Genomic DNA, 26,804 nt, shown 5'->3' on the forward strand with positions numbered 1-26,804 from the left:
TATAAATAAAAATATAAAATTGTGTTTACTTTGACATGAAGGATTATCATAAACTCTTACCCAGAATAGGATTGTACAAACTGGTCTCCTTGGAGAAGTTGGGGAAGATATGGGGCAGGTAATACTTTTTGAAATTAGCGAACAGGAAGGCAAACCCCTTCTCGTGGTTCTCCTTGCACTTCCACTCCAGACTTTTGGCCTGTAGGGGCACAGAACATACGTGGCAAGATGAGCACATAAACAGCAGCTGGGACAGAACAGCCTGTTTGTGTTTTGTGGAGGACAGTGGGGTTGGTGGAGGCAGGCAGAGAGTGGTGCAGTTGTTTATGTTGGGGAGGGTGTGAAGCAGAGCAGCCTTTGCAGCGCCAAGGAAACACAACGCTGCAGCAAGGGTATCTGGCATCAACTGCATGCAGATCTGGGGTCAGTGGCATGTAAGTTTGGTTTCCGCAGCTTTAGCGTTGGGTCTGTGCTAGCCGTGTTAGCATCAGCAGTGTTAGTAGGAAGAGGGGAGTACCTGGTTTACCATGTATTTTAGTAGAGCCTCCAGGAAGTAGCCAGTGAGATCCTCCTGGGATTTATCACCTGACTGAGGCGGCACCAGGGGGCTGATCTCCTCTGGGGTCACTTGAGCTGCAGTAATGGACAAAAAGATGCGTTTAAAGGGGGATTTAATTTGCTATGCAGATATACTCAAAAAGCTCCCTGCACAGTACACACACAAAAAAAAAAAAACATTTATGGAAACTAAGCTACAGAACAGGTCACTCAGAAAAGTTGTGGTTTTATAGAGGCTTTCACACTGGCCATGTTTACTGTGGTCCAAGTGCGACTGGCGGCACTGTTCTGGCTTCACACTCACACTAACTTGGTGCATTTGTGTTCATCTTACGTCATCGCATACATGCACAGCACATTTTATTAATTTGGTGCTATTATGCTCAGCAGAGTGAAGGACACTTTGGTTTACTGGAGGTGCGTCACATGAAGGCGTCTTTCTGCTGTTTGAAAACAGATTCTTTTGAGGAGACAGAGGATTGCGAGTCATTCATTTGCCGCTCTGACTGCACTCTACACGATGACACTGCACTCTCACTCTCGCTCGTATCCAAGGTAAATCATCACCACTGTCATCCCCTAGATTGTGCTTTGTTGAATTAGTGATGTCGTCATTGGCTGGTTACTTTACTTACTGAACAAGTGTGAACCCAAGTGAGAGTTGCTTTCACATTCATGCAAATCACACCACAATTTGAGTGCAACCAAACTCAGAACAACCTCCTACAGGTAGTCTCGGGTTCGGTAGCTCAGTGCGCTCCCGGGTCTGTATGACAGCTTTCACATTACCAACTTTTCATATGAACTGTGCCCCATTTTGAGCTAAACTTCCAGTGTGAAAGCACCCTATGACATCCTAATTATGAGCCTGCATTATTTATAAAAAAATTTAATTAAATAAAATTTTACTTAAAAAAAACAAAACAAAAACAAACAAACAAAAAAACCCTAAACAAAAATGTGAAATGTTGCCTTGGCAAATAAATGAATTAAGTAAAATTTCTAAAATTAAGTAAAAAAAAAAATTAAGTAAACAAATTAAAGCTAAATAGATATAACTGGTTGGAAAGAGGATGGAAAATGGTCATGAAAATGAAATAATGACTATTTTGGTGAGAGGAATTTTGACTAACATTATACATGACCTTAAGAGTCAGAATATAAATACTACAAAAGTGTAAAAAAAAAAAAAAAAAAAAAAAGCTCATATTCATGAAACATAAGGTGTGAGAGAAAGCATACAAACACTTACTCTCCTGAAGGTTAAGGGGAGGGCTGATTAGGTTATCCAGGGTTCGAGGGCCCAGCTCAGACTGTGGTGCAGGGAATCCTGGGATCAGACAGGCGAAGATCCAGAGCTGCTCTCTCAGAGCATTGTGCTGCAGAGCCTGCATCCACAGAAGGAACAGACGCACTCCTTCCCTCCGGATCTATGCACCATAATACAACCACACTATTGATTAAAATTTTTGGCTAACCTCACAGCCTTCGTTATGTCAGCAGAAAAGAAGAAGTCACCTCAGAGGATATATTTTATACAAGTCATAATAAAAAATAAGGATTGAAAACAATTTCTTCTTAAATAAAAACTTATACAATGATTATTGAGATACTTTTTAAATATTGTAAACTATTTATTGACATTTACTACCTTCAGGGAGTTTCCAGTGTGTAGCAATTTCTTGAGAACAAGACCTATGAAGCAACACAGTTGTTTAGTCTGAGGAACAAATTCATAACTTCCAAATGAACTGGCTTACTGAGCTAACTGGATAATTCTGGAAAACCCGTTTGCTCTGGTCTCTGCTTAAAAAGCTGTCAGTTATGTTTTTTTGTATGCAATTTGGGTTTATTGAGAAAAGAGCAAAACAAAATAAAACTGAAAATTATTTATGCCTTCATGTTAAAGGCAGTCTAAGTATTGTTTATCTCTTTAAGTAAGTGATGAAGGACAGTAATGTCAGAGTTCTCGGTCAGATCTGGGCGTTTCTGAGCCCCAGATCCTTGGCATTCTCTGTGTTTATCTTGGTGGTCTGTGTATCCTTCTGCTAAAAGACTTCAAAGCAGAGGAAAAGGAGAGACCACCGGCTAATTCAAGATGTTAAGTCACTAAAACCAGGTGCAAAGCATCACAAGATACATCACATCTCTTCTATGGTAATTAGGCTTGCTGCGATAGTCTGTGTTACCGCTGTGATCCTCCAAACACTGATTACATTGCATTGTCCGCACTGGGTTGCAAAGTCGCAACACAGTGAAGAAAGTGTCGGATTTAATTTATCATGTGACGAGAGTAAGGAGAGATGACTGACAGGACGATGGTAGAGGATTTGGTGGACATTCTGAGCAGCTTTGACAAATATCTTATCTTGTAAAATGTGGGGTCAGTACAGCCTCTCCTTATACACAGAGTACGAGTGATCATGAATTCAATCATTCAAAATCAATTTCACTATTCTGCATATTGATAGCAGCTCTCTGATGTCTGCAAATTTTACAAAATATCTCCCACTCTGTCTTATCGGTAATACTGGTGTTGTCACTTTTTTTTTTTACCAGTGTGAAAAATTCCAAACTGTTTCCTCACCAAATGGTAATCTCAAATAAGACTTAAAAAAAATTATTAAAATACTAATAATAAAGGATGCATTAAATTGATCAAAAGTGACAGTAAAGACATTGTTGTTACAAAAGATTTCCATTTCAAATAAATTCTGATCTTTTAGACTTTCTATTTGTCAAAGGAAAAAAGCTGCACAAAATTATATAACTGTAAAATATGAAGTATCTGTTTTCAACAATGATAATGAGAAGAAATGTTTCTTGAGCACCAAATCAGCACATTAGAAAGAGTAGAAATTGTCACCTATGCTGTGGAACTGCCATCTTCCTTGTATTCGCTCTGGTAACAGCTGTAGGATTTTCTGCAAGATAAGCACATGGATTTAACTGCAGACATGCCTATATGTTAGTACATGTATTTAACCCTTGTGTATTGTTCAAATTCACTACCCTTTCATTATGTTTGAGATGAAAACATCCACTAAATTAAACTGCTGTAAAAATGTATCAGATACATATTTTTGAATTTTTTTTAGCATAAATCTGTTAATCAACGTCAGTCCTGAACAAAACGACTAAATGTTTAAAAAAAAAAAATCCAGGATTTTTGCTCTTTAATTGCCAAGTTCATAAATGATTTCACTGATTTGGGGGAAAAAAACACTCAAAATGACTTATTTTCAATATAAAAAGTGATTATGAACTTTGTTTTTGCACAGGCCTATTTAAAGGGTTAATGGTGCCACCTGGTGATCAACTGTAAAAATTACAAATTTTACCTCTTCCCAACAGGGAAAACCACCAACAATCAAGAATGCATGATTATATGGTGTCATGGCTTTGCAATCAAAAAATTTTGTTATAATGGAAGTCAATGGGGCAAAAACAGCAAAGAACAGTAAATGAGGGAGAAAAAATTAAAATCTGATGCTGCACAAAAACTAACAATGCATCAAAGCCAATGTTGTTATTAATCGTTCACATGTCCAAGACTGTGATAAAAGGTAAAAAAAAATATCCAGTCCACAATCACTTTTTATATTGAAAATAAGTTATTTTGTGTTTTTTTCCCTCAAATCAGTGACATCATTTATGAACTTGGCAATTAAAGAGTAAAAATCCTGGATGTTTTTTTAAACATTTAGTAGTTTTGATCAGGACTGAGGTTGATTAATAGATTTATGCAAAAAAATGTTAAATAAATATTTATCTGATACATTTTTACAGCAGTTTAATTTAGTGGATGTTTTCATCATGAACATAACGAAAGGGTAGTGAATTTGCCCACAGTGTATTGTTGAGTTTTTGAAAATTTTCAAAGCATTTTCCAAAAATATGTATCAAATAAGATGTCACCAAAAATCATTCCATTTGCTGAAACACAGAGAAAGTTGTGGCCAAATTAAGCCTCAAAAGCACCCCATAGTGGATGAAAACATCCCCAACATAACATAAGGGTTAAACATCTCAGTCTATATAACAAGAGATTGCAGCACATATTTACATTTCAAAACAGATGAGCAGATTTGTGCAAACACGCATTACTGGGCTTCCTTGCGACATTAAAACTGGAATGTTGAAATAGCTCTACTACACATAGGCCATAGGGGCATACAGGTGAGCAAAAGCTAAAGCGTGACTCATAAGAAGTGTTTTTGGGTGCGGCAAAAAACACCCGTTTTCTGTTTGAGAGACAAATCAGTTATCTGTCAGGTGCACATCAATTACTCTCTTATCAATGATCTCATTTATCACTGTCTCAGCAATTACTCATACATGGATCATACATATAACAATGTGAACATCAGATAGGAGTATTTGAATGAGAGCTGACACAATGAAACCAAACCTAATGAGGTTGAGCTAATGTGTTTAAATAGACATCAAGTGATTATCTACATTTCTTACCTCAAATATAAAGAGAATAGAATCAAGCTCCTCTCGTTGTGATTTGTGACCTTCAGGAAAGAGAAAACACAAAACACGTTGAACGTCATTAAGGGATCACAAAACCCTCAGGGCTTGATATTAATAGCTCAACAAACAAGGATTACATATCTGCGCTGGAAACATGGGGACCTCAACATGTGGCATCAAAGCAATCTTTTTAATCAATTTTAATGAAAGATGTACAAGCATTAAAAAAGTAAAGCTGGATAGAGAGCGACCAAACAAATTTTGTCAAAACATCATTATTTAAAGTCACATTAAATGAAAATTCTATTTTTTAATGCATGTTATAAAACGGTTAGTTCCTGTCCTTGATTCTGATTGGTCAATAGCTGTGTTTTATTCACAATAAAAACGGCTATGACCACTTCACCCAATGGTTCTGTGTATCACTACACAACACCTTTAGCAACCACTCTGAGTAATGTAAACTGTGTTCTATCAATTGATATTGTTCATTGAAGCTTACTGTATTATGTTGAAGAGTATTGTTAGAAAGATCGATTGAGCGAGTTTATTACCTGCATTCAGATTTAGCATTTTCTTTCAGGTCAGTCCTATGTTTATAATAAAAAAATCAGTTTAAATGTCTGATGTATTTCCTTGTCCTTTAACATTTAAGAAGTTCTGACAGCACTAGTCAAAGCATTTGTCAGTTGCATCTTGTTCCGTTTTCAAAACGATTCAGTCTTTTCAATATGAAACTCTTCGCTACTGATTGACGCACTCATAAAGATAGTCTTTGCCGCCATCTAATGGCGTAATAATGTAACTTCTGTTGCTGTTCATGGTCAGGGACTATTTTTTCCAGTGGAAGGAAGGCTTTGCGTTGTGCCTAACAACGCCCTTCAGCCATGACTTATTCACGATACAGCACAGTCTCTCGTACCTTATTGCTTCTTATATTATATATATATATGTATATCTGTTGCCATGATGCCAGTGAATTGCAGAGCTTGTGCAAACATATCCACATTGCCATGATAATCTTGACGTTTTCTTAAAAATCCGCTAAGCGATGTCATGCGTTTTTAAGCCAAAACATTTTTTTCACATACACCGGTATCGCTAATAACAAGGGTTTCTGAATTCTACAAAAAAAAAAATTGTACATTCAGTTAAAGGAACACTCCACTTTTTTTGAAAATAGGCTCATTTTCCAACTCCCCTAGAGTTAAACAGTTGAGTTTTACCGTTTTCGAATCCATTCAGCCGATCTCTGGTTCTGGCGGTACCACTTTAAGCATAGCTTAGCATAGTTCATTGAATCTGATTAGACCGTTAGCATCGCGCTTAAAAATGACCAAAGAGTTTTGATATTTTTCCTATTTAAAACTTGACTCTTCTGTAGTTAAATCGTGTACTAAGACCGACAGAAAATGAAAAGTTGCGATTTTCTAGGCTGATATGGCTAGGAACTATACTCTCATTCAGGCGTAATAATCAAGGAACTTTGCTGCCGTATCATGGCTGCAGCAGGCGCAATGATATTACGCAGCGTCTCTCACAAACGTCTCCATGGTTGCAAGGCACGTTCCCTGTGCAAGCAGGGGCTCACGGGCGCTGCGTAATATCATTGCACTGCTGCAGCCATGGAACGGCAGCAAAGGTCCTTGATTATTACGCCTGAATGAGAGTATAGTTCCTAGCCATATCAGCCTAGAAAATCACAACTTTTCATTTTCCGTCGGTCTTAGTACACGATTTAACTACAGAAGAGTCAAGTTTTAAATAGGAAAAATATCAAAACTCTTTGGTCATTTTTAAGCGTGATGCTAACGGTCTAATCAGATTCAATGAACTATGCTAAGCTATGCTAAAAGTGGTACCACCAGAACCGGAGATCGGCTGAATGGATTCGAAAACGGTAAAACTCAACTGTTTAACTCTAGGGGAGTTGGAAAATTAGCCTATTTTCAAAAAAAGTTTACATTTTTTTCTTTTTCAATAATCCATTTCCCTCGACTTTAAGAACCTACTCTTTGCATATACTGAAATGAATTGTCTTTCCCTGTTAATTGCGCTTTAACGGTTTAAAATTACTTGTTTTTAAACCGCAGTGCTTAAAAACGCATGTGATGTTGCTGTGCTGCACGGTCACGAAAGCTTATCATTTAGCTTTCGTGACCGTGCAGCACAGCAACGTCACATGAACGTAACTGCGATAGAGATGATAGTCTAAAATCTCTACTGGTTGACAAATTTCTACCAGTTAATCATGTCTACCGGTATATCACCCACCCCTACCGAAAATGTAATCATAACCATATTCCTACCCCTAAACCTAACCCTACCCATTAAGTTATACCTAAAATCAGAGGGAAATGATAGGTGAATAACATTGATGTAGAAGCACCTTGGTTGTAAGCCTAAACTTGACAAACTGTAAACCTCAAATCTGATTGGTTGATTGGAATGTTGTTGGAATGTTGTTCTGGATCAACATCTTTGTTACACTTGGTGAATTCAGGTTTTGCAAGCAATGTAAGGGGGTTACACTGACTTAAACTCCTATGTTCGTTTTCCTCTTACAGGTCAACATGGTGGTACAACAGTCTGAAAAACATTCTGCTGAACAAGTTAGTTAAAATAACTTAAACTGACAATGTTTATATACAAATACCTGAATAATAACATATCTGTCTTTATTGAAACAAGCATTTGATGGTAACAGAGTACTGATGTTGGTAGCACCACCGTAAGAGAAGAATGCATGTTAAGTGGGAAAAGTCAAAGCTGATCATGATCTCATTTCACCTCTCTCACCCATTATTTCCTATCCACAATTGAGTGTGCAACAAAATAAAGGCAAACCACCTAAAAAATAAAACTGTAAAGAAAGTATGTGGGGGGAGGACTAGGACAATTGCTTTTACCAAGCAAGGATAACAATCTGAACCAGTTATTGTGCAGTAGATGCAGTACAACAAGAGAAAATGCTAAGACATAAAATGAGAGGTCAAAGGCAGTGAGCAGCTCTCTGAATACTCAATGAGCAACTGTTCAGTGTTCCGAGACACTGGCTGTGCTCTCTGTGCACTATAATGAGCCCGTGTGACCGGACATGGCTAACTGAGGGCTGGCTAATTTTCGTCATAAGCCATTTCATGGAAACTTGCTCATTAACACTGTGACTTCTGTCTTGTTTGCAGAGAGCACATAATGAGTAGGCCGGCTGAAAAACAATGCAATCGAACTTTGAAAAACATTAAACTATCCAACAACAGTACAGAAAAAAATTATCATAAGACAAAACAAAAACAGTGGGTGAGAGAGAAAAAGCGTTGCAGGTCTTACCTTTCTGTTTCAGGTTAACCTCAATGGTGACAAAGTTTTCAAAGAACACATAGTAGATGTGGGAGTAATTCTGCTCAAAGAGATGTTTGAGTTCGGCAGGCTCTGCATTTTCTACAAAAAAACAAAACAAAAAACAATGAATCAGCTGGACATTTAGCAGATTCCCCCCTTATATACGGTCAGTGTGCTAAAGTACATTATTAAAATATTATCTGGACGATATTTAGTATTATTTTGTTTAGGTGATTACATAAATATATAAATATGGACATAAAAAGGGAAGAATCTCTGCACAACATACACAAATGCACACTTGTTGCTGCTTTTCCTTCACGATCTGATAGCACGATTATACAGAGAAAAACTGGGCATCATACACTAAACGACAAATAAATTTCAAAAAATCCCGAACACAGCAAACTCAGGGACATGGGCCTCACTGCTAGGAGACACATGACAGATGAAACAAACATGGATGTGCAGGAGGTGACCCCAGTAGTTGTTGTAGGATTTGGGTAGGTAGATGTGGTCAGTATTTTAAATAGCCAATAGCGTTTCATTTATGTTACAGCTCAGCCAGAGCCGTTAGACTCTGTAAAACCTTTGTTTCCCTCTAATCTCTAACCGTTTCTCCTCATAATGTCCTTTATATCGCTTATATACAGCATTCTGTGGAGAATTCAAATGGGTCCGATACCTTCTGTGGTCTTGCCGACTCACGTGTATGATCCGCTCTGTGCTCTCGTGTCTCTGTGCCAGAACAGACTGTGCTGCTCACGTTGCGGCAGTTCACGTGAAACTAACGCAAAAATCGGCTTCCTTCGCGTCAATGGAAAGCATATTTACACTGTCTGAATCGTTCCCTATTTTCTATATAGTGCACTATGTGCCATTCACCATGTAGAAACTTGTAAATGTGTGAGCAAATGACTGATTTCAGCCGAGACTTCAGCTTTCGATTCTAGAGAGCATTTGATTGGACCGAATATTTGACGAGAAACTGAAGTGTGATGTGATGTCATGAAAATCCATGATCCATTTTAATGGAAGTGAGAGACTGTAAGTTTTAAATGCTTCTATCTCCTAAATGCGAATTTTGTCATTGTTTTGGAACACACCAGCTTAATCATAACCTTAAGGCTAACATATTCATACTAAAAGCTAAAAAACATTTTGATTTCAGGGGGACTTTAAAGTTTAATGTGTTGCCATGACAACAGTATTCAAGATATCAAGAATCCTTTCACAGGTCTACATCTGCCATGCATTTCAAAGCATTTTGAAAGTGACACTTCCTGCTGCCAGTTGGTGGCACTATGACTTTGACTCACAATAGTCACATCCATGTGATCAGCCTCCTACAACAAACACACAGCTGAATTTCATCAAAATCAATTAATGTATGCAGAAGTTATAACACACATCCTGTTTGTCTTTTCTCGCCATAAATTTGTTTCAACGCCACTACCAAACCGTTTGAGAGAGCAAAAATCTGCTCACAATTTAGGATCCTCAATGTCTTAGCTTCATGCTGACCAAGTTTGGTGGTGATCAGATGAATCAAGGAGTCAAATTCCAGAGCATTTGTTTTTCAAACAACCCTAAATAGCCAAATTCCTGTTGGGCTGGCTTGACTTAGAGTGTGAAATTTGTTCGGCCCGATGAGATCTATAACTATATGACGTTTGGTTACTGTAGGTGAAAATGGGTGCCACAGAGAGCTCCCCCACAACAACTTGTGCCCAGCCCTGATGGCCAACGATTCCTACATGTTTGCAAAAGTTTCAGAGTTTTTGAGCATGTTAAGGGACCCAAGTGCCCTAAAGTTCAGAGAAAAAAAAATTTACCTAAGGAAAACAAGAGGGCCTTCACCCTTTCAGGGCTTGGGCCCTAAATATCAAACATGTTTTTATATCATCTGACTGGATGGAATTATGATCTGAAGCTAAATAAAATCTGCAGATTGGCACAGACTTTCAGCAACAATTGTCGACTTCGAAATCTGCAAATCGGGGCAAAAATCGGAGGAAAATACATGTAGTATATTCCAATCTTTAAGCGTGACTTAATTAATCTGTAAGTTTCATGAAGAAATACATGCATGATAAAAGCAATAGTGTTTTTTTTTTTTTTTTTTACTTCAAAACTAGGTATTTATGTATAAACCCTTAGATCAAAAGATCTTTAGGATCATGACAAACAAACATTACTTCATTGTGTACTGTGTAAAATCCCATTTATGCTTGGTCTCTCTTTCACGCACACAATCTGTCAAGCTTATAATTTGCCTCTTTCAGCACAGGATGTGAGCAGGTCTCTTTACTGATGCTGAAGTCTATTGCAACCTGCAGCTCAGCAACACAAGTCAATATTTGTACTTTAAAGCTCCTCCACACAGTCCAGCTCCACTCATTATCCTAATGCAGCGGCCGGCTCTGGTCACACGTTCCCACAGCATCCAGAGACCTCAGTCAAGTGCCTACTTCATTCCGTTTATAGAGCTGTGAGCCAGTTAGAACAAAAGAGCCAACACAGAGACCTGGGGTAGTGAGTATCTTTGGGCATACTAGAAATGTGCACATAATCGACTAGTAAAAATACTATTCAAACTTTGCAAACTGCACCCTTGCCTGCATTCAGATGTGGATTGTTTTTTATAGAGGAAATAAAAAAAAGCAAGCATACAAAAAATTGAGAAACATGAAAATAGTAACATTTGGTGTGTGTGAATAAAACAAATTATAAATTTCACATACAATACTATTCAAATGTTTGGGTTAGGGTTTCGTATGTTCACCAAGACTGCCTTTACTTGATAAAAACTACAGTAAAACAGTAATATTGTAAAATATGACTAAAATTTAAAATAACTGTTTTAAATTGTAATATATTTTAAAATGTAATTAATTCCTGTGACAGTAAAGCTGAATTTTCAGCATCTTTACTCCAGTCTTCAGTGTCACATGATAATTTAGATATCATTCTAATATGCTGATTTGGCATTATTATTATTGTTATTATTGACAAGAGTGCTGCTTATTTTTTGTGGAAAGGAAAATTAGCAACTGAAATTTTGACAACCTTAGTGTTAGGGTACAAAATTTGTCAAAATGCCCATCCTGAATTCACAAAGTGCAGCAGTGAGGCAGAGCCCAACTTTTACAGATTGTGGTGTTTTTGAAAAAGCTTTGAGAACAGACAGACAGAGGGGAATTTTGGCTGAAACTACAGTACATGAGAGAGAGCAGACCAACGGATGGTGCTACACTGGCTGTCGGAAATATTTGAGATCTAAAATAGAACACAGCCGAGACCCCAAGTGCCTGACGGTGTTTTAGAATCACACAAAGATAATGGCCCTCATCTTTAAAGATGAACGGAACACTAGAGCAGCACGAATTGAGAATCATGATTTTTTTGGTTTAAAATAGAAATGACGATTCTCCCACGATTCTGAATAGACAACTAAACAAATTAACGTGATATTTACTAAAGGGTTCTAACAATGTTAATTGCTGCCGCAGTTTAAAAAAAAATTCAAAATCAGTTTGAAGGAATGATTCACTCATAAATAGGGATGCATTGAAATTTCGGCCGCAGAAAATTATCGGTCGAACATGGATTTTTTATTTTTTTGGCCGAAAGAAAAAACACAGAAAATACAAGCTGAAAATATGCTGCCCTGCCCCTCCATGTTCAGTATTCAGGTTTCACTCTTGTGCAGCATGTTTTTTACGTTTGCGAGTGGCTCGGTTTCCTAAGATGCACAACTTCGAAGCGACTGCTCAATGTTCCGCTCTGTGCGTGCGCGTGGCCCGAACGCTCCACTTGTGTACCACTCACACTCACCGGAAAAGCAAAGTCTGCTCAAATAACATGCCGACATGAAATTTCCCTGAACTTGTTTGATTATGTTTGCAAACTGTACTGTAACATGGTGTGGTAGAGCCGTGCTAGGCAACACTGGTAAAATGACGCTACCCTCTCAAACACTGATCCACTGCCTGCTATCTGCTCACATGCTCTGATGATAATAACTTTGTAGGACTATACTTTATTTTGATAATTTGTCAAAAAATAAATCTGGTAAATCTAATTCTGTCGCACAGAACTGAATGAAGAATAATATATTGATATTAATATATTGATATGTAACATTATTTTAATACAGGCCTATTTACGGTCCAATTTTTGTTACTTTAGTATTAGTATTAACTTTAGTAAATTGTGGTTATTTAATATATGGCTTGTATTTTTTAAATTCAGATTCAGTAAAATTACTGAATTTAATTAACAGGTCTAATAATAATAAAATTATACAACAAACGAATTTAAAATAGGAAATTAATAATTATTTTTTTAAAAAGTAATTTTCGGTTTTGGTTTTCGGCCAAGTGCATCCAGAATTTTCGGTTTGGGCCTAAAGTTTTCATTTCAATGCATGGGTGGATTGGATGAACCAGCAGTTTCGATCTGATCTCTTGAATGAATGATTCAGTGATAAATACATTTTTTTTTTAACAGTCACTTGTTGCCACCTACTGGCGTAACGATGTAACTGATACAAAGTTACTTTCAAAAGGTGATTTCCTCTATTTTGATTGCTACCATAGACACCAGTGTTTATATGCGAACTATAAACTTATCCCAGTACTTCTGTGATAATTTGAATTATTGTAACACAGAAATAATGATACTGTGTGGCTGAAAAGACTGAGAAGCTATTTCATATAGGCTACATGATAACTGCTCTCTCTGGCTTAGCAGCAGTGCCAACGCAGGTCTAAATGTTGATCATACACTGTGATCACTTTTCAAAGTTTTAATAATATTGAATAAATAAACTTGATAGGCTGAATTGTTGCCATTTAGGAATAAGATCGCGTGGGTGTTTGAATCGAGATTGTGATCTTTTAATGATTAATCTTGCAGCTCTACTGAACTCCATGAAAAAGAACGACAGCACAGACGCTCCCAAATGATCATTCTCAAGGAATGCACAATGTACAATGCAAACCAGAATGATGCTTTCCATGGAGTTCAGTTTTGATGCTTTTGAAGCTAGGATGTTGTGGGTGGGTTTAATACTTTAGTATTACAGGATTAATGTGTACAAATCTCTAATATGTGCAATAGTAATAATGGTGTAGTCATTTAAATATTGGCAATCAATCAACCTTAAGATCTCAGGCAGTTACAAGAGCCCATTGACTTCATATAAAATATGACTGTTGATCACATCAGCAATTCTCAAGCTCAGCATGCTAAAGATGGCAATTGATCTAGCGCACAGAAAGACAGGACTTAAGCAGACAACAGTTTTGAATTAAACATTCTTATATCCACATCAGAAGTTCATTTCAAACAGTCGCAGATGCATTCAAATAACAAGTAACAAAAAACAATCAAAATCTCAAACAGTATTGTGTGCTTCCTATCAGAGCAGTTTCTCTGCAAACACACCCATCCGTTTATTTAGGCTACTTCACTTCCTCAGGTCCACAAATGCACAAAAGCTGTTGTGCACAAGGTCTGATCTAGGCCATAATAAGTGGACATGTGAATAATGTTTAATATGTGAATGTTGAGCTTATCACTTAGGGAAACTTCACTTCATTGCTGTATAATATGCATTGACCTGGTGATACAACATTAAATCAATAATATGGTCATGATACCAGGATATTTTGTAATTCTTTATGTTAAGTGAATTCAAAACTGTGATATAGCCTACTTTTATATGCAATCTTTTTACTGATTCACTTTAGTGCTTTGTGCAGGTACACTACTAGGGATGTGTGCAACGACTAATTTCATTACCGTTTAAACAGAAATTTTGCAACCGACTAGTCGACTAGTCTAACCCTAACCAATTTGAAAGAACAACTGAATAAAATCAACTGACTCAAAAGGCAGCACAGGACCAATAAGTTTAAATGTTATTGCTTATTATAAACAGATTTCCTCAAATAAAAGATAGTCCACATAAGTCAGCGCGTTACGGTATTGTTGTTCATTACCACGGCAAACGCTTGCATTTCCAGGTTTGAACGCGCTTCTCGTGTATGAAAATGATCTGTACACATGACGGTCAGCAAAAATCGCAAGAAAAACTCGATGTGTGCTGCCAGTGCCAACTACATTATTTAACTGTATTTACATATTATGTTCATATAGTAGTTTCATTCATAATGTTTCACCTTTAATCCAATAAAAACTTTCATACCATATAACCGGTAGTATAACAAGCCTATACTAGTTTGACATGACATTATGTTTTGTGTAGGTTTTCAAAATACTCCCTAACCTTGCTCATCTTCCATGTGGACATTTCTCTGAACATTTCTCGCGTGCGCAACTGAGAAAACCAACGCATGCTAATTCTGAGGTAAAGTTAAATGATTGTTTTCTGCTGCAGATATACACTTTTATAAATAATATACTAATTTCTATAAGTAATATTAACATGACTGTAATTTAAATGTAGCCTTTGTAAAAATATAAAGCAAAACATTAAATGGGCAAAAAAAAAAAAAAAGTAATGTGTAAACGACTAGTGTTTTCCAAGTCAACTAGCAGCAGTATCGTTTAATCGACTAGTCTCACACTACCATTCAAAAATTTAGAACAACATTAGAGGAGACCTATAATGCCCCTTTTCACAACATGTAATATAAGTCTCTGGTGTCCCCAGAATGTTTGAATGTTCAGCTCAAAATACCCCACATATAATTTACTACAGCTTGTCAAATTTGAGCAAAAACACTGTTTTTGTGTGTGTCCCTTTAAATGAAAATGAGCTGCTGTTCACAGCTCGCTTTCCAGAAGAGGGCGGAGCTTTAACAGCTCATGCTTCAGTTGCTCAACAACAAAGCTGGAGAATCTCACGCAGCCAAAATGACAATTGTCAGTAACAGTGTTCAGCCTTACATTGTTCAAACCAGAGTCGGACACTGATGGAGAGACTCAGGAAGAAGTTACAACTTATAGAATGAAATGTATTTGCTGTGGAGTTGATTCAATTAATCGACTAGCATGTGGCATCATGTTAATCTTTTAAATCCAGCGTTCATTTGTGAGGCAGTTTGGCGTAAAATGACATGGCATAACAACGACAACTCTTCCTCTTCTCTAAAACAGCTCAACATGGCCTCGCCTAGGCCTGTCACGATAACTACAGGTTTTTCCCTGACCTTCTTTTCTCAGTAAAGTAAGGGTGCATGCTATTGTCTGATGTCCATATGAACAAAGACACAGATTTAGCAGTCAGATATGACCTGCTGAGGTATCTGTTTTTCTAGAGGCGTGTTTGAAAAACTTAACTTGAGTGCCGCGTCATGCACGAGATGCTGTGAAAGACGCGAGTGCAACAGTCAAACAAACACGTTTCCATGGAAAACTGGCGCAGTGGAATGCAAAAACGCGATCTCTATGAAAACGAACACACTCTCGACTGCCGAATCCTGTGTGAAACTAGCTGTGAGTGTGCACCATTTCACACTGTCATGTTTATATTTGCACCAGCTAGGGCTGGGGGATATATAGGGCTGCGTTCATTATCGCAGATATCGACTTTGATAATGAACGTGATATTGCGTGGCTTATCAGTGATCTACAGCTCTGTCTATTAAATGCCGCACCATTTGAAAGCAGGTGATGGCGATTTAGCGGTAATCAGGGTACCGTGACAATTGCATGCGATATAGGGCTGCACGATTAATCGCATGCTATTCTCACGCGCATTTCGTCAGTAAAGCCGGTTCCCTGATTACCGCTAAATCGCCATCACCTGTTTTTAAACGGAGCGCCTTTTAATAGACAGAGCCGTAGTTCACAGACAAGCCACGCAATATCGCGTTCATTATCGCAGGCGATTCATCTGCGATATGAACGTGATATTGCGTGGCTTTTCAGTGATCTACGGCTCTGTCTATTAAATGCCGCTTCATTTGAAAGCAGGTGATGGCGATTTAGCGGTAATCAGGGAACCGGCTTTACTGACGAAATGCGCGTGAGAATAGCATGCGATTAATCGTGCAGCCCTAATGCGATATATCCCCCAGCCCTATAGCACCAGCAGATTGCGGAAACTGAGTGCATTTGCACTTATTCTTCCAAACTGTCTGTAGTTGTCAGGAAAACATCATAACGACTCGAATGGCACATTTTTCCGCCTGTCAATGTCAGCTCTGTATGAAGGAGCTGCCTGAGCCCCGCTTTCGCCTCGGAGAGCAGATGAGATGACAGAGGCAGCACGAACGGCAAAATGTCAGTGACATTTATTTTTGTGTAAACATAATGGGCAATTTATCGTGTGACCAAAAATTATCGAGGTCGTGTCCATATATCATGTGATAAATCGACTATCGCGACAGGCCTAGCCTCGCCCCCTTTGTTGCGTGTTCTCGAGGGCAGGGTTTATGTAAATTTTAGGGTTAGTGATGTCAATAACCCGAGAAGCAGCTCATTGTAGTCCCTACCAGCCGTTTGTTGTAGTCCTTAAAAAGCGATTTCTGTAAAAGAAAATATCTCCCTTTGCATTGATCTTTCAGCGTTGCAACTTTGCAGATGTTGTTTATGCTCAAACAGCAACATTACACAACAACTAAAGTTAAAAAAGTGAAATCATAATCAAGGACACCATTAAAACATAGAATTTGGAGTTATATGAAACGGTCACTGGCACAATGACATTTTAACAATCCTTTTTTGCTGGAGGTAGTTTCCTTGCCATTCATAGCAACATCACGTTTACGGTTTCAAAAACAATCATCAGCACACAATGGCACCAGGAAGCCAGATAACACCACACAGAGCATTTCAGGAACAGGGGCGTGATTGGACAGTAACTACTCCAAGGCAGGCCAACATCTCTAACGGGACTCTTTAAACACAGACACTACACCTTCACTCAAAAATCTGTGATGTTACACAAACCATCCACATGTCCAACATTCAGGAAGTCAGTGCAACTAAACAACTCAGGAATCTGAGGGAACTGGCTTGAGATGGATTCTTTCTCTGACTTCCTTGACTAATCCCAAAGGAAGTGCTGGTTTATTTCTGTTATTCGGTGATGTCCCACCCAGTACTAAAGACGCAAATCTTTGCTGTCCCCCACCCAAAACATAAACTAATCTCCACTGGCCAAGAGGAATCTTTTTCCTTTTATTGCATTAAGTATGAAAGGCCATGAATTTGACAATGAGATTTTTTTTTTTTATCTCTTTAAAAAAAACAAGTTCAGATCTCTGAACATTTCTTACTTCATTTAAGCAGATTGCACATGTTTGGCATGAGTTCAAAAGAGAATAATGGAGTATACGAGTATGATGATTCTCAGTAACATTGTCATACTCTTCTAAACATTATTTCATTGTGTGAGCCACGTGATCAATTCAATTATATGTAAATAAAGTAAAATAATATACACACACAGAAATACAGTTTAATAAACCTAATGTCAATCATTTAATCACTTGCAGACAGAATAACCAATTGAACTTAATAGCAAAACAGTCTTAATGTGCAAACACAACATTTATTCAACCTCACTGACATCTAAAGAGGTTCCAGTGAACCAATGCATGTGTCATATCAAAACAAAACCCACTGCAAAGACACAAAAACACTCAACCATACAAGAGAAAGACACAAGACCCTACAAAATCATTGTATATCAGACCAAACTTCTAAATGCAAGCTTGCCAGTTACTGTCAAAGGTTTCAAAGCACAAAAATACAGGTAAACAAACGCCATATGATTGCTGATGGTGCCTTCACTCCCCTCTCTACATAGCATGTTAGCTCCCTGCAAGGCAGCATTAGGTTCATAAAATAAATACAAATCATTTTATTTCTCACCAATAACGATTCGAAGATGTTTCAATCTTGTCAGCACGTCTTTCTTGGGGTCCAAGACTTTCTGTGTCGATTTCCTGACATCCCCATGAGGTTTTTTAGAGAACATTCCGAGATGTTTTGAAGAGCTAATGATAATCTTCCGTTAATTCCCTCATACATAGAAGGGGTTGTCAGAATTACGGCTCGAAAGCAGTTATAGGTTGTAAGGAAACGTGAGGAATTAGTGGTGAGGAGTGCATTTTTGCAGAGGAGGTCAGACAAAAGAAAAGAGCAGCCAGCCCTCCTCTGTGTGTGTGTCTTGTGAACTACACACCTCTCTGAAGATCTGAAAACATGGCGGAGGACGCGACATGAAAAACAGCTTCATCGATGCCAGAGTCATTCAACGCTCAGACGTCATCCGAGGCACAATCACAAGCGAAATATGTTACATTCATAAACAATGTTTTGGGATAAAAATAGATAATTCCACTTAATATTTGATGATTAAAAAGTGTAAGACATTTCTAAATTGTTATAGCGAGGTCTGTTTATATATTTTTGTATTCTTGTTTTCTTTATTCAAAGGTTTCATGTGTTGTATACGCAATTTTAATCTCTTTTTCTGTTTCATTATATGTCTTGCCTTTGTGAGTCAATGAAGGGTCAATTTCTATTTGCAAAAATTAAATTCTATCAATTTTCAAAACAACAAAAGACAAAAACAAAACTGGTTTGTCCAAAGGTTGACTGAAACAACAACAACAAAACATTCAAAACAACAACAACACAATATATATATATATATATATATATATATATATATATATATATATATATATATATATATATATATATATATATATATATATATATCTTTAATTATTATTATTATTATCATTATAATGTTGTTACAGTTTTTGGATAGTATTCTGTATTTATCATTGTGAATATAAATAATAATTTACAACGAAAGATAATATTTATGAAATAGGTAATGAATTCAACATCTTTTTATTTGTGTTGATTCATAAGCAGAAGTCTACACTTCACTCCTGAGTTCCAGATTGATGAGTTTTGAAATATTATTTTTCAATCATCCACTTCAAGTAAATAAATCAAAACTAGCTTTAATAATAATAATACTAATAATAATATTATTATATATACACTTCTAAAATAATGTATGTTTTCTTTTATCCTTTATTTTTGTTCCTTTAAGAATAAATAAAGAAAAAGAAAATGGGAAAAATGTAAGAAAGAGGTCTGTTTAATATTTTAATCAATTTTTTACTATTTGAATGCTTGGTTTGAGTATTATTTTGATTGTAAAGTTGTCTAAAGATAAAACTGGATGAACATTAACTCTATTTCAAAATAAATAAAATAATAATAAATTTAGATTTTAGATTCGCTAAACCACTGAAAATGACAGAATCATTTCATCCAGTCGTCCATTGATTTATACAGCCTGTTTGTATAGTGGTAAACACGCTCTCCACAGTACGAGTGACGGCGGGGAACTGTAGTTCTTCAGTCCACTAAGAACAAAATAACCGGAGGGACTCGTGTCACCATAAAAACTACAAGCCCCAGAGCGCCACAACAGCGCACATTCCGCGCCACCGTCCCAGCTTTTCACAGGGTTGCATGGCTTAATGAAGCAAAACAGAGATTTTTTTTGTGGTTTACAAACATTTTAAAACAGCTAAAGCGACTTAATAAGCAAAAGCTCCTCGTTTTGGTTTTATCAAATCCAGACCAAACGACAACTACCAGTCATTTGCAGGATTTAAACGTTTGTTAGCATGATACATCTAACGTTAGATGTTTATGTATCTGTTTTGTTTTTAGCAATAACATCAAGCTAACAAACACGTCTGCTCACAAAAAGGATTGGCGGAAAGGTGAGAAGTGTTTCACAGATTTGCCTTTAATCGTAGTTTAATAAAAGACAGGATGCCAGTGCACTCGAGAGAAAAGAAGGAGAGCAACCATGAAGAGATGGAGGTGGATTTCGGTGAGCAAGAGGGGAGCAGTTCAGAAGATGAGGACACCGAGAGCTCTTCTGTCTCTGAGGATGGAGAAAGTTCAGGTGCACATCTATCCATCCATCTATCTATACATTATTTTATATAGCATATGTATTCTTGTATTAAGGAATTTCTGGTCCCTGTTTGACAGTGCCTGCACGCCAGATTACACTACATGTACTGCACCTGATTCAGTTACTTCTAATTTTCTTTACATAAACAAATAAATAAAGAAACAATCTGTTTAATTTCAGAAATGGATGATGAGGACTGTGAAAGGAGAAGGATGGAATGCATTGACGAAATGACCAATCTAGAAAAACAATTCACTGACCTCAAAGACCAGTATGTACAATCTTGTTGTTTGAATTGAATCTGTGCATGTGCATTTTCCACTTTTCCACATTGGTCACTAAGTTTGTACTGTTTCATTAGGTTATATAAAGAGAGATTAAGTCAAGTTGACGCCAAACTCCAGGAAGTGATGTCAGGAAAGGCCCCCGAGTACCTGGAACCTCTTGCAACTCTTCAGGAGAATATGCAAGTTAGAACTAAAGTTGCAGGTCAGTCTGATGTCCAAATGGAATTTTAGTGATTTTTTTTTATTAGGTAAGAAGTGCAGTATCTCATTGATTAAATAATACATTTACGCATAGGTATCTACAGAGAGTTGTGCCTGGAATCAGTGAAGAATAAATATGACTGTGAAACCCAAGCAGCACTCCAGCACTGGGAGGTGAGATTTACAGATGTAATCCACTATTACCTAAACAAGGGTGCATGTTTGAAATGTCTTGCCGAGTCATAACAGAGCCATACTGAAGTGTTTATATATCTTGAAGCTGTTGTAATATCTCTAAAAGCCAGTTGCCACATTTGAAGCATGCATCTATTTAACACTAGAAGTCCCAGAGAGCAGCCATTTGGCTTTTCTACCTATAAAACCCGCAGGACAGCCGATGGGCTGGAAGGCTTTAGGCTAATATCCTTAATCAGCTGTGAACAGTTGCTTTTGTTATGTAAACAATGTGGGGCCATGCTGAGCCACTTCAAGGAAACTTGTGTTTCACTTTGCCATCTTAGGGAGAAATCAACACATGTTTTTTTTTTTTCCTTTGTTGCTGAGATCTATTGATAAAAATAGTACAAAATAAAATAAAGAAACCAACCATTTGTACACATATTTACAAATAATATTAAAAAGTGAGTGAGTACATTCCAGCAATCACTCACAATCCTGGCACTGCCTGGCAATATATTATAAATACATTTTGTATATATTCATTATATATTAATCTTATATTTGAAATACATCATAAGTCCATTTTTAAAAGTGTTTGAAAGATGGGTTCAAGTGTACTACAAGTGGTAACTAAATACATTTTTCTATACAGAGATAGTATGTTAAAGCACATTTTAGTTCAAATTCATGGAGTCTCAAAATAGCACAGTTGAGTACACTTAGATGTTCTTAAGATTATCTTAAGAAGTACTAAAGAAGAGCTTTTAGTATATTAAGTACAAAATAAGTGCATGGAAATAGAGCACTGTACATTATGGAAGTGTAAAAGTGTACTAAAAGAAAGTGTATTTTACTGCACTTTTTTTTTCACCTGGGTAGACACTCCAACACTTTCCGTTTGCATTATTTTTATTACCACACTGGCAGATATTGATCATTTTACTTAAGTAAAATGCACTTTAGATCCCCCCCAGGAAACAAGACTAAATATCATATATAATTTTCTCATATAGAAAATCCATCTTGATTTAAGATTTTTTTTAATTTTACTTGAAATAGGATAAAAAAATACTTAGTATGAAAAGCATTTTTGCAGTATGAATGAGTGAGTTAACTTTTTAAACATCACTTGCACTCCCTCATTTCAGGGTTAACATACTCAGAGTTTTCACTTAACCTCCTTTCTGAAACCGGCCCATGGTCAATCAAGTTCTCTGCTTTTAGCAGCCCTCCCTCCCCCACACATACAAACAAGCCACCAGCAACCATTCACACACACACCCCCAACCCCCCTGCAGATTGCTCAGGTAATGACCATATTTACACATGAATTGATGCTAATGATAGCCAAAAGACTAGCCAGTTAGCATCCACTTGGCTAAAGGAGGGTTACAAATCTCTGGGACTTCTAGTGTTAATTGCACTTTCAGAATTAAAGTCAGCATGAAATGGAAGTTGCAATAGTGTTTTCTTCCCTATTGTGACGTATATCTGAGTGAAACAGCTTCTCGAATAAGAAAAAAATGTAGGGCGGGACTTTTGTTCATGGGGAATTGGTTGGATGGTTGTGGTTTGCTATTGGTCGATCTCATGTGAGTGACAGGTTGCCCCGCCCTCTCGCCAATAAACACATCATCAGAGATGTCGCTGCAAGAGAGGGAAAGTTGGTTTGATTATGAGGGCACATACATTTTCAAAAAATAATGACGTGCACGGATAAATCATTTGTAATAAATACAGCAATATTCCAAATACAGCGAGATTTCGTTGTGACTTTAAATGTAACTAATTTGGTTCATTTTATTTCTTCTAGAGTGAGAAACTCTTATTATTTGATACGGTTCAAAGTGAACTGGAGGAGAAGATCAGACGTTTGGAGGAAGACCGCCACAGTATAGATATTACCTCAGGTACTGGTATTGTTAGTACGGTCACAAATAATTTATGTGCTTTTGTTGTTATTTATGCTATCTTTGTCATATATCCCTTACAGAGCTCTGGAATGACGAGTTACAATCAAGAAAAAACAAGAAGAAAGATCCCTTCAGTCCAGACAAAAAGAAAAAGCCTGTTGTTGTGTCAGATATCCTTTATTAACCTGCTGTGTATATAACTACAGTCTATCTATCTAGAATTTGCTTGAATAACAGTGTGATTTGTGAGTTTCTTAACATGTTCACGGCCATATATAGTTTACATGCTGCAAGACCTGGATATACTGGAGGACTGGACTGCTATTAGAAAGGTGAGACTGTCAAAAACTACTCTCTTTATGTGAAGAGATTTGTATATTGTAAGTGATGTATCATGTTACTATCTTGTAGGCCATGGCAACATTAGGACCTCACAGAGTAAAGACTGATGGTAAGATCATATTTATTATATTTAATATTCATAACTATAGTGAAAAATAAATAAAAAAATATATAGACAACTACTGTTCAAAAGTTTTAGGGTTGGTAAGATACATTTTAATCAAAAATATAGTAATACTGTGAAATATTATTACAATTTAAAATAACTGTTTTCTATTTTAATATATTTTAAGATTTATTCCTGTGGCGGCAAAGCTGAATTTACTCAGTGTCACATGATCCTTCAGAAATCATTCTAATATGCTGATTTGCTGCTCAAGAAACATTTCTTATTATTATCAATGTTCCTGCTTGATATTTTTGTGGAAACAGGATTAAGGATTCTTTGATTGATCAATTTAATGTGTCCTTGCTGAATAAAAGTATTAGTTTAATTAAAAAAATAAATTTTACTAACCCCAAAGTTTTGAAGAGTAGTGTATGTAATTATATCACATCTTGAGTGATTATAACCAAAGTCCTTATAAGACAAGTCATTTCACTTGGCGGCCATCTTTGAAACGCCTCTCGGGTATCCTGGGCATCATGCAATCTCTTTGAATGGGGAAACATCAAATTCTCCAAAACTGTTCGCCAACCTTACGATTAAATTTCATATTTGAAATCACCAATGAAATCTAATAACAACCGACTCAAAAATTTAGTTTCTAAACGCTCGAATCATGACAAAAAAACTATTCGTCAGAAAACTAACCGGTGATTCTAACGGCTGCTGAAGTGACGCGATGACTTTACCAGTCGGCGATTGTCTCTTATTTAGAAGGCGGGACTTATTCCGCCATATTGCGCGTTACACTTTCTCCCATTCAAAACTATACGAGTGACACGTCTTGTGTTTTTCTATAGTCTTTGTTATAACCTTCAGTGTTTCATATCTTTAACACCTAGACTACCTGCTGTAATGGGCTTGGCAGAAATGTTACAGATTTAATCTAAATCAGGGGAAACTCAGGAGTTATTCTAGAATTTTCCTTTCACTATAGTTACTTGAACAACGTACCTAGTCTCTTTTGCTCTGGGCAACTTCCTGGAGTGGTGCTTAATAAATTCATTAAATGGTAACTTGTTAACAAATGGCAGTTAAATATAGACTCAGCATTCATGTATGGTTAGTGCAGTTGTTGTGGTTTGTACTACAGGTGCTTTATTGTTATCTTTTTAAGTTGTTTTTTGGTATATTAGTAACAGTAGATTCTTGCATAATTTGTTCTAGTCTCTTCAAAGAGTGAGAAACACCAGCACAATGCCCGCTCGGAGGATGGACGCTTGTTTTACGATGGGGAATGGTACAGCCGTGGGCAAGCCATATGTATTGACAAGAAAGACGAGTATCCTACGAGGTGAGGGTTCCTTACCCAGACACGCTGAATTGCCAAGCTCATATTGATTATTCTGCAGCACTTTTGTCAGTTATTTTTCTCATCTGTCTTTTCTTTCAAACAGTGCTATAATAACTACAATCAATCATGATGAAGTCTGGTTTAAACGAGTCGATGGGAGCAAGTCAAAACTCTATATCTCACAGCTTCAGAAAGGCAAATACACCATAAAACATGCCTGATCTACCCGAGATCTGATCAGATGTCATTGTGGCAGTCTGAAATGTTTAATAGTGCCATTTTATGTACAGTATATCATGATTTAAATACCTTTTTGATGTTTAAAAACAGATACGTCGGTGTATTGTATGTCATTTGAAATGTGGGGAAAGCTGATGTTATTTTATTGTATATTCAACGCAACACCATTTGTAAAATTATTATGTTGGACAAGGTCAACAATGTAATCTAATTACAGGCGAAGTTACTACCTTTGACGACTAGGCTCATTTTTCCATTTAAATTCTGCTCAATTAATGGCGTTTGAACCTAGTTCTGGTGTGTAGTCATTTGAAATGCCATGTCTAGCTACCAAATGGCTTCCTACTTTTTTACATTTCTGCCTCATCACTGTGTTCAGATACAAATGACATTCCACAATTTGTATTTGCCATCCTTGGTGGCTTTTTAGTGTAATGAAACGCTCTTGCTTGTGAATCATCTCATATGAAATACAGATATGAAGTATTTTTAGGAGTGAATAAACAAGACGTTATAACTTCTCAGAGTCTCAGGCCTTTAAACAGCCGTTTACGGTCCATTGTGTTCTAAGAAGATGTGATCTGATGCTGCTCTATTTACAGTCTAAACAAGCCATGAATACTTTGTGAATACTTTACATAATTCATTGTAATGTGCCTTTCAGTTCTGGTCATTGGTTCATTTTTTTCATGTGGGGTTATATCACCACCCTTTGGTTTTGTTCTTGTACTGTGTCTTTTTTATTTCTTGTTTTATCCATATTTTAGTAAATTCTGTGCTAAATGTATTTTTTTCAGTTTCTTATGAATTTACATTGAACAAACTTTCAAATACAACATTTCAATATCAAAGAGCTTTGTTGTCCTTAATGAAAGAAAATGCATTAGTTAATTAGAACAGAAATATCATGGGTTAAAAAAGACAAGAGGGATTGATTCTGTAATGGACAGTGGAGTCAAAACAGTGGAGTTGTACAAACCCAATTCCAAAAAAGTTGGGACACTGTACAAATTGTGAATAAAAACAGAATGCGGAAGTTTCAAATGTCAATATTTTATTCCGAATACAACATAGATGACATATCAAATGTTTAAACTGTGAAAATGTATAATTTTAAGGGAAAAATAAGTTGATTTTAATTGATTTCATGGCATCAACATATCTCAAAAAAGTTGGGATAAGGCCATGTTTACCACGGTGTGGCATCCCCTCTTCTTTTTATAACAGTCTGCAAACATCTGGGGACTGAGGAGACAAGTTGCTCAAGTTTAGGAATAGGAATGTTGTCCCATTCTTGTCTAATACAGGCTCCTAGTTGCTCAACTGTCTTAGGTCTTCTTTATTGCATCTTCCTCTTTATGATGCACCAAATGTTTTCTATGGGTGAAAGATCTGGACTGCAGGCTGGCCATTTCAGTACCTGGATCCTTCTTCTACACAGCCATGATGTTGTAATTGATGCAGTATGTGGCCTGGCATTGTCATGTTGGAAAATGCAAGGTCTTCCCTGAAAGCGATGACGTCTGGATGGGAGCATATGTTGTTCTAGAACTTGGATATACCTTTCAGCATTGATGGTGCCTTTCCAGAGGTGTAAGCTGCCCATGCCACACGCACTCATGCAACCCCATACCATCAGAGATGCAGGCTTCTGAACGGAGCGCTGATAACAACTTTGGTTGTCCTTGTCCTCTTTAGTCCGGATGACATGGCGTCCCAGTTTTCCAAAAAGAACTTCAAATTGATTTGTCTGACCACAGAACAGTTTTCCGCTTTGCCACAGTCCATTTTAAATGAGCCTTGGCCCAGAGAAAACACCTGCGCTTCTGGATCATGTTTAGATATGGCTTCTTTTTTGACCTAT

General features: G+C 37.0%; 2 protein-coding genes across 10 annotated transcripts in view; one reads left to right on the forward strand and one right to left on the reverse strand.

Moving 5' to 3' along the window:
• The window catches only part of ralgapa1 (Ral GTPase activating protein catalytic subunit alpha 1), an 87,316-nt gene extending 68,782 nt beyond the window's left edge, over positions 1 to 18,534 (reverse strand). For 8 of the 9 annotated variants that reach the window (XM_067368337.1, XM_067368332.1, XM_067368330.1 and 5 more), the window contains exons 1-8: positions 18,232 to 18,534; positions 8,368 to 8,478; positions 5,029 to 5,078; positions 3,425 to 3,482; positions 2,210 to 2,253; positions 1,811 to 1,988; positions 518 to 633; positions 61 to 199 (exon numbers count right to left, since the gene is read on the reverse strand). In XM_067368337.1, the coding sequence (XP_067224438.1) occupies positions 61 to 199; positions 518 to 633; positions 1,811 to 1,988; positions 2,210 to 2,253; positions 3,425 to 3,482; positions 5,029 to 5,078; positions 8,368 to 8,478; positions 18,232 to 18,337 (802 nt within the window). In that variant the 5' untranslated portion in view covers positions 18,338 to 18,534. The remainder of the gene's footprint in view (positions 1 to 60; positions 200 to 517; positions 634 to 1,810; positions 1,989 to 2,209; positions 2,254 to 3,424; positions 3,483 to 5,028; positions 5,079 to 8,367; positions 8,479 to 18,231) is intronic. The other variant, XM_067368331.1, reaches the window with a different exon arrangement.
• Positions 18,535 to 19,847: 1,313 nt separating this feature from the next.
• brms1la (BRMS1 like transcriptional repressor a) lies at positions 19,848 to 25,966 on the forward strand. The gene is made up of 10 exons (XM_067367436.1): positions 19,848 to 20,305; positions 20,498 to 20,588; positions 20,679 to 20,806; positions 20,900 to 20,979; positions 22,799 to 22,895; positions 22,979 to 23,068; positions 23,166 to 23,230; positions 23,310 to 23,349; positions 24,574 to 24,700; positions 24,804 to 25,966. Exons 1-10 carry the CDS (start codon positions 20,170 to 20,172, stop codon positions 24,919 to 24,921), a joined length of 972 nt encoding a protein of 323 aa, XP_067223537.1. The 5' UTR covers positions 19,848 to 20,169; the 3' UTR covers positions 24,922 to 25,966.
• The last annotated feature ends 838 nt before the right edge of the window (positions 25,967 to 26,804 follow it).

This window comes from Chanodichthys erythropterus, chromosome 18, assembly GCF_024489055.1.
Source record: "Chanodichthys erythropterus isolate Z2021 chromosome 18, ASM2448905v1, whole genome shotgun sequence".
In the NCBI taxonomy this organism is placed as follows: domain Eukaryota; kingdom Metazoa; phylum Chordata; class Actinopteri; order Cypriniformes; family Xenocyprididae; genus Chanodichthys; species Chanodichthys erythropterus.